The sequence below is a fragment of the Marmota marmota genome, unplaced genomic scaffold (genome assembly GCF_001458135.2).
Source record: "Marmota marmota marmota unplaced genomic scaffold, marMar, whole genome shotgun sequence".
NCBI lineage: Eukaryota > Metazoa > Chordata > Mammalia > Rodentia > Sciuridae > Marmota > Marmota marmota.
The window spans coordinates 485,683-493,815 of NW_025999968.1; the positions used below are offsets into that span (position 1 = coordinate 485,683).

General features: G+C 36.3%; 1 protein-coding gene across 1 annotated transcript; it reads left to right on the plus strand.

The window, feature by feature from the left end:
- The first annotated feature begins 225 nt into the window (after positions 1-225).
- On the plus strand, positions 226-6,902 carry LOC107136286 (cytochrome c oxidase copper chaperone). Its single transcript, XM_015478470.2, has 3 exons — positions 226-426; positions 2,253-2,341; positions 6,777-6,902. The coding sequence occupies exons 1-2, from the start codon at positions 320-322 to the stop codon at positions 2,335-2,337; spliced, it is 192 nt and encodes a 63-aa protein (XP_015333956.1). The 5' UTR covers positions 226-319; the 3' UTR covers positions 2,338-2,341; positions 6,777-6,902.
- Positions 6,903-8,133: the final 1,231 nt, after the last annotated feature.

An 8,133-nucleotide genomic window follows, 5' to 3' on the forward strand; every position in this document is an offset into this window, starting at 1 on the left:
CTTCAGTGCAGACACTCTTGGGGGATAAAAAGGTTGGGAGATCTCGCGGTCACGAGTCGTACCCAAGACGACCTACATTACCCTTGACCTTCACACCAACCTCTCTGCGCAGGCGCTAGACCAGCGCGCCTCGCAGAAGCCCTAATCTCGCCCCTCCTGCGCAGGCGCGCTCCTGTTACCGCACCCCACGCCCCCCTCACCCCGAGAGAGGCAGGACTTCCTGTACTTTTTAGAGCGACTCCGGAAGTGACTGCGGACGAATCGGAAACGGCCGGAGAGTTAAGCCTGTCTACTCCTGTAGCTGCTTTCAGCTTTGAAGATGCCAGGTCTGGCGGCCGCGAGCCCAGCCCCGTCTGAGTCTCAGGAGAAGAAGCCGCTGAAACCCTGCTGCGCCTGCCCGGAGACCAAGAAGGCGCGCGATGCGTGGTCAGTGCGCAGCCGGGGAGGGGGCGTCGGCGCGCGGCCCACACCTTCCGCCACCGAAGCCCTCTGCCCTCCCTAGAGAGTTAGAGCGCCCCGTAGGTTTCGCGGTTTGCTCTCTTTACCAAGCCCGCAGTTCTGTCCCGGGAGAGGAGAGAGGTCAAATTGGCCCGAGGCTCCCGTCACCCGTACATTCCTTTCTATAAATTATTTTTGAGCATCTTCCATGTTAAGCACTGCGTTAGGTCCGGAGATGTGGAAATTCCTAAAGATGCTACATCATTTAGAGGACTTTAAAAACATACGGAGACGCATGTTAGTGATAGCTGTACCACCCGCTAACAGCTATAGTAGATTTGACAGAAACGAAGAGTAAAGTTTCTGGTAATCTCCAAGTATTTCTTACAAAATGTAAAGAGCAGGACAAAGGGTACATTCCTTACAGTTCTGAGGCGTTCTCCCTTTAAGCAAGCAAAAATTAAAAATCAGCCAGTCTACAACGTAGGTGACATTATAGTATTCAGAATAGTTAATCTAGGTTATCAATTCACCAAAGCCCCTCCCCCATTACACTTCATATAGCCTCTGGTAGAATAGATATCATTAAGAGTCCACAGATACGGCCAATATGAACCTCCTCCTAGTAGTCCCTTTTGACTTCAGAAAGTTGAGGGATAGTAGATATGAAAAGAAGAGAAATCATAATTGACAAAATTCACATACTACTATAATCGTAATTGATAATAAGAATGCAGGAGCTCTGCTTTGATTAATACTACTACTTTGCAAATAATACTCTAAATGGAGAATTGAAAGATTATATACTGATGCTAAAAGTGATCCAGTGGAACCTTTGGATAGTTTGGCCTCATGATTAGGAGTCTGGGATACAGAGTCAGGGTTTGAATCTTAATCCACCAATTTGATGACCTTGAACAAATTATTTTAACATGTCTGCTTCGTATGTCTGTAAATTGAGCCTAATATATCTGCCTCTGGGATTACTGTAAGGTTTAATGGTACAAGTCAGGTCAAGTGCCAAGCACAGTATATGTAACATTTGAAAATGATCATTGAATGCTAATGATGATCACTTAATAAGAAATTTATTTTCCTAAACAGCCTCTCCCATTTGCAGCAGGCCTGGAGCTATTGGGAAGTAGGATTTTGATGAAATAGAACTCTGTTTCCTTCTATAACTTTCCTTTCAAATGGGTCACCTCAGCCTTCTATGGCTTCTCTTTAAATATCTATAGTCATGAGTCATTTATTTCTTGTCATTGAATTTGGCTTAACTTGATGTGATAATATTACATTTTCAGGCCCTAGAAATTAAACTTTGTGGTCCTAGTCTTTACTTTGTGAATCTTACCAGTGAAAAGCTCTTTCATCATCAAAAGGGGGATTTTGCTGCTCTCAACTACCAGATTTTTTTTTTTTATGTTTATGTTGTTGGGTATCTGACAATTAGAAGATTAAACAGGTGTGATTGAATGTAGAGTACAAACAGATTTAATTCCCCTGTCATAATAGGTGAAAAAGTAAACTGTTCAGTCTGCTCTTTATTTAACAGTAGTGTTATTCCTTGGATGTGAACTAATGGTGATATTTGATATCTGTAATTATTTCTCCTAATTAGATTCCCCCAGAAAACTAGTTCTGTGGAACATCTTTGTAATCGTGGAACAAAATCAAATAAAAATAAATCTGTTTGGTGTAATAGCATCTTTTTAAAAATTGCAGCTACATTTCATCATACTCATCTTCTGCCTTATAACTAGCATGTGATTAAAAACTTCTGTGTTAGATAACAAGCACATTTTATTTTACAGCATCATTGAGAAAGGAGAAGAACATTGTGGACATCTAATTGAGGCCCACAAGGAGTGCATGAGAGCCCTGGGATTTAAGATATGAAATGGTGAGCATATTGCTTCAAATATGTGTATTAACTTACAGATTTAGCAGCCATTGAGCAGCATTCTATTTGAAAGGTTGTTTACCTGGTTAATAGAAATGCATAAGTATCACTAAAAAAATAACAACTTTTCAGTTTCTGGTGTAGAATGTAAATGATGCTAATGAATTTAAAGCTATATTGTGAATTTGAGAAGGGGAGTCTGAAGCTTTCAAGAAAGAGTTTCACAAAAACTTTTAGTTATGTTAGAGGAACTCATGGCTGTAGGAAGTTCAAAATATTCCATTTTCTTAGTTAAATGAACGAAACAGAAAATGTTATCCATTTCTTTTGTCTTATGTGGATCTTTAGTAAATGGCAGCATTGCTTTCTGCAAAAGAGAATGGAATTGTTGCTGTTTCTTTTGTAACATGCTTTATTCTAATAAAACTAAAACCTTAGACCTTTTTTTGGAAGACCTTTGATTCCATATATTTCAATAAAATATTCAACAATACTACAAATAAATGATTTCCTTTTTGGAAGCTCTTTGCTTACCCCTCCACTTCATTTAGGTCTCTATTTAAAAGTCTCTTTATTTGAAAGGCTTTCCCTCAACACCTCAAGTTAACTAGCATTCCTTCCCCATCATTCTGTCTCATCCCTGTCCAACAGGAACTTTCTGTAATGACAGAAATGTTCTATATCTGCATTCTCAAGTATGCTAGCCACTAGCTTTATGTGACCATTGAGCTCTTGAATTTTGGCTAAAGAGACTAAGGAACCGAATTTTTAGCTTTAAAAATATTTACTAGGCACATGAGCCTAGTGGCTGTCTTAATATTATCACTTGAAAATTAAGTAGGAATTTTCTCTTTTACTCACTGCCATATCCCCAGCACCTATAACACTGCCTGGCACATAGGAGGTGTTTAATAAAGGATAATGAGGAAATTAAGACTTGTAGTTATGAGAAGGTTCTTGAGGTAGTTAAGCAGGATCAGAACTGGAACCTTGGTGCCCAGGCCAACTCCCTGTCCTTTATGCCCCTCCCCTAACAGCTACACCACACTGGCACTTTTAGCTTTATAATGATAGCTGACAGATAATGCCAGAGCCACATGTCAACTTAATAGTGATAGAGAGCCTGGGTTTTTTCCCTTTCACCTCTTTGTTGCCTCATTGGAATTTCACATATGGCCAGTCTTACTCTTTGATGTATAAAAAGGAGGGATAAGGAACTTTCCAATAGTTGATAAAAAGTTTGACTGTATAGTAGAAAACAGTCTATACTGAAAGCCCTGAGGCTTCATTTTTACTCTCCTGAGGTCTAGGTTAACATGTTTTTTGCTTCAACTGGTTGAACTTTTGTCAAAATATTAATCCTCTCTGACTTTGAGCCATAATATATTTTGTGTTTATAGATAGTACAGTAAATCTATTACTGTGTATATATGATATACTTAAGAGGCTTTTAGACTAGACAATTATTTTTAAAAATCCCATAGTAAATCATTTTGTAAAATAAGTAAATTTGGGGCAAGATGTATTCTTAAAAAATATACCTATTAGCTACTTTTAAAGACAGAATCTCATTGTATATGGCTTCCTTGTTCATATTCTCTTTTACTGGTCAATTGTGTAAGCTATTGCCTTTATAACAAAGGACAGTTGGAGAAAAATTGGGCTTGGTTTGTGGCTCAGTGGTAGAGCACTTGCCTTGCATGTGTGAGGCACTGCATTCGTTCTCAGCACCACATATAATAAATGAATAAAATAAAGGTCTTATCAAAAACTAAAAAAAAAAAAAGTTCACTTGACTTCATGTGAACCATAAAGGTTGTACAGTTGTTAAAAGTAGCATACATTCAGAAAGACTGGAAGATATTATAGTTTTCTTTGTGTTTTGGGGGCAGAGATAAGAGCAGTAGCTATGTTCTTCATTTGTATGTAAAAGAACATACAAAAGCTTTGGACTTAATAAAACTTAATATTTAACTGATCATGTGGTCTTGGATAGGTTCTTCACTTTCTAAACATTAGTTTCCCCATCTGTCATCCAGAGATAAATGTACATACCCAAACTACCTTATAGAACTATTGCAGTGAGTAAGTGATATATGTATGTGTATGCTTTGTAAATTATAAAGTGGAAACCAGAACAGAATAGCTCATACCTGGGGAGTTATGGATAGCAGATATTCATTTTAGGACTATAGAATGTATGACCTGATTATGTAATTTTGAATCCTGGTTAGTGGAAGAACAATCTGAATCCATGGGGGGGCCTTACTAGGGATTCACACTGTCATGTTTTCATTTTCAGTGTAATGAAAATGAAGTATACTTTTGGAAGACAAACAGATATTTGGATCCCACTTGGTCCTAGGTGTCTTTATTCCCCCAACCTCCATGGGGAAACTGAGGCATGGGGAAGTCAGAAAAGACTTGTTCAAGTGAAGGGTAGATAATGGTAGAATTAAAGCTAGTGTCCAGATCTTTTATAATATTCTCCAATTAATAGGCACTTTACATTTCATTCTTTGCACCAGTTAAGATTTTATTGCCAACATACTCATTTTTTAGGATTTCACATTATCTTAATTGTCAATTTTAAAACTTCATTATGAATGCTAATTAGAAAAACCTATTGCTGAAGTGCATTGGTGCATGCAACTCAGTAACGGGGCTATTGGTTGTAGAGTAAAATCCAGCGTAGCATCTGCATTGCTCTGAGATTAACTAAATTGATTTCTCTTCGACTAATTAAACTGTGTTTTTCTGAGAATAGTATCAAAGAAAAAATATCTTGCAAACTTAGATCTTTCCAGGAATGATCATAAAAGTTGCTTAATTAAAAAACCTTTGTAGATTTTAATATTGTTCCTAAATAAAGTAGATCTCAATTGTACCTTTTCAGTAGATTAATAGTAAGTATATTTTACCTCTTATATTTTCTTTGAAAATATAAGAATTATGACCACTTTCTTTCAGTCAATGGTTTTACTCAGATGTGAACCTCAAACATTTTCCAAATTCACAATTCTGGGCCCTGGACTGCAGTTGTTGACTCAGAAACTCCTAGGTGATTTCTTTAACACCCACTGACCTAAGTTTACAAAAAGTAATAGGGAATATGCTAAATATAAACTATCTTTTATGATTTAATAGTAGCAAAGACAGAGACTTGAAAACTACTAAGACAAAATAGGTTTGATGATAGTGATTCCAGACAATTTTATCTTATGACCACTTTTTTTTTTTAATATGAATTAAAAAAGAAAGTAGACAAACCCTAAACTTAAGTAGAAATGTAAAACAATGGGTGGCTAGCATCTTTCTGCCTTAAGAAATCAGAAGAAACCTGGAGAACCCAGTTTGGAGGTTACAATCAAATTAAAGAACCAGCACTTGAGTAGTGATGATCTTCAGTATTTATTAATTGATCTTAATAGTTGGGGTGTTTCAAGTATGCCAGTTTCAGGGCAGAGGATGTGGATCATCTCCAGTGTGTGTGTGTCTGTGTCTGTCTGTCTCTCTCACACACACGCACACCTACACACATCAGTTTTACATACACACAAATAAGCAACTGATTATGTATGAAAATATGATTCCAAGATAATAGAAAAAAGTTATTTCTATCATACAAACATTTTTTAAAAATAGGTATTTATTAAGACCCTAAAAATTTTCAAAATGAGAAAGATGGCCCCTCCTCTCAGGACTTTACACTTGAAATGTAACTGAGATTCTATGGGAAAGCCTCCAATTTATAATCAGTATCAGGGAGAAAACAGTGCTATGGTTGGCTTCACTTTTGGTTATCTTTCCTGCTCAAACTTTTCCTTAAATGTATTCTTTCTTTGGGATTTTTAGAAAAGAGTTTATAGTTTGTGTCTTATTGAAGCTACTTATCTAAACCAAATGAAGGGACCCATTAGATGAGGCTTTAGACTTGGAGAGTTATCTAGCCTGATTTAATTAAAGAGTTGCCCTTATTTTGCCCTTGGGATTAAGTAAGTAATTTTCCACAGGAAGTGCCTTGTGTACTAAGCTAACCTTCTGCCTTCCACTTTGTGAGTCTTTGCCAAACATTCTTGAATCAGCAAAAAGAGGGGTTTGTAGATCTCTCATGTTGAATATCTATAAAAATAAAATGCTAACCTTGTTTGGAAGATAATTTTGAGGAAAAAGTTATTGTTTTGACTTCAACAAAAGCTTCTAAAGATTAAGTGATGTTATGAATTGAATAGTTTCAGTGATGTTTTTAGTTAGGCTCAACTAGAATCTTGTAATGTAGATCTTTATTTTATTCTGTGACTGATTTAGAATAATTGTGGCAATTAATTGATAATACTTGACTGAAGCATTCATTTTTAGTGGTCATAATTCCCTAAAACCATAGATCTGGTGTGGTGTTTGAAATCTGACTTTCTAAAATAAATCTCTTCTGTAGGTGGCCTGCTCTGTGAATGAATAATCCCTGAAGAATGAAGAAGATTAAACAGTTCTTGAAAGTTCTTTGATGAACTTTGATAAATGGATAAAGTATTTATAATTTATTAAAAAAAAAGGTCAAAGATTTTCAGGTGTGTTTCTTTTTGTGTTCCATACATACAGCTGCATTTTGTTTTTCCTCTAGTAACAAATTTTGTGATATGGGTTTCTTTTGTTCTTATTATTTTGTCATTCTGGGAACCGTGGGATGTTTGTTAAGAGAAAACAGATACTTCTCTTTGTTAGTGAAATCTTCAAAATTACATGCAAGTAAGAAATTCACTTTACCAATTCAGAATGAGTATGTTAGCCATATTATCTCATTCAAGGCTTATATTTTGTATTTTTAGATTGATTTTATTATTTATTTATTTATTTATGGCACTGGGGATTGAATCCAGGGCTTTGTACATGCTAGACAAGTGCTCTATCACTGAATTATACTGAGCTAGAGCCTTTTACAATTTTAAGACATGTCTTGCTAAATTGTCCATGCTGACCTCAAACTTATGGTGATTCTGCTGTCTTACTTAGCCTTCCAAGTAGCTGGCATTACAAGTGTGTACCACCACACCTGTTTGTTATTGTTCTTTACTACAGTAACATCTTTTGGAAAAGTATGTTAAATTTTAGACCAAGTTAGGATGGTTTGGCTTGAGAAATCTCAACTGTTTGGCATAATTAATATGTGTGTGACCAGTTACATTGTAGCATGGATTAGGATCAGGAGTTAAGTGCCTCAGGACCAGAAAATTATCTGTTATTGTGTTAGCTTTTTGTCCCTGTGACCAAAATACCTGATTTGAACAATTTAGAGGAGGAAAAGTTATTTTGAACTCACTATTTCAGAGGTTCAGCCCATAGTCAGCCAACTCCAGTACTCTGGGCCTGAATAAGGCTGAATATCAGTTGGTATAGCAACCTTGTGGTCCTCTTAGCTGCTTAATTGCTAATGAAGCAGTTGATAACATTGAGTTTAAAAACCTCAAAACAAACTGAAAAGATAACTGAAGAACATAACTAAGAAGATATGTAAAGTTCATATGATATGGGATGGGAAAATTCTCTCCTTTATAAAAGAACCAAACTAAGTAATTACTTAGGATTCCTACTTAATTAATTGATTAAGAAAATGGCTTTGAAGTATGACATTCTTGGGTTGAACAGCTGGCTATGAGATGTGAAATAAGTCATAGTGTCTCATCTGAAAAAAGGAAACAAGTAATAGCTAACTTAAAAGATTGTGAGTACTAGGGCTAAGGTTGTGGCTCAGTGGTAGAGTGCTTGCCTAGCACATATGAGGCACTGAGTTCGAT

Excerpts from the sequence above, each read along its gene's own strand:
- LOC107136286 (XM_015478470.2), top strand. The coding sequence starts at position 320 with ATGCCAGGTCTGGCGGCCGCGAGCCCAGCCCCGTCTGAGTCTCAGGAG. Across the intron at positions 427-2,252 it reads AAGAAGGCGCGCGATGCGTG|CATCATTGAGAAAGGAGAAG; the intron begins GTCAGTGCGCAG and ends TTTATTTTACAG.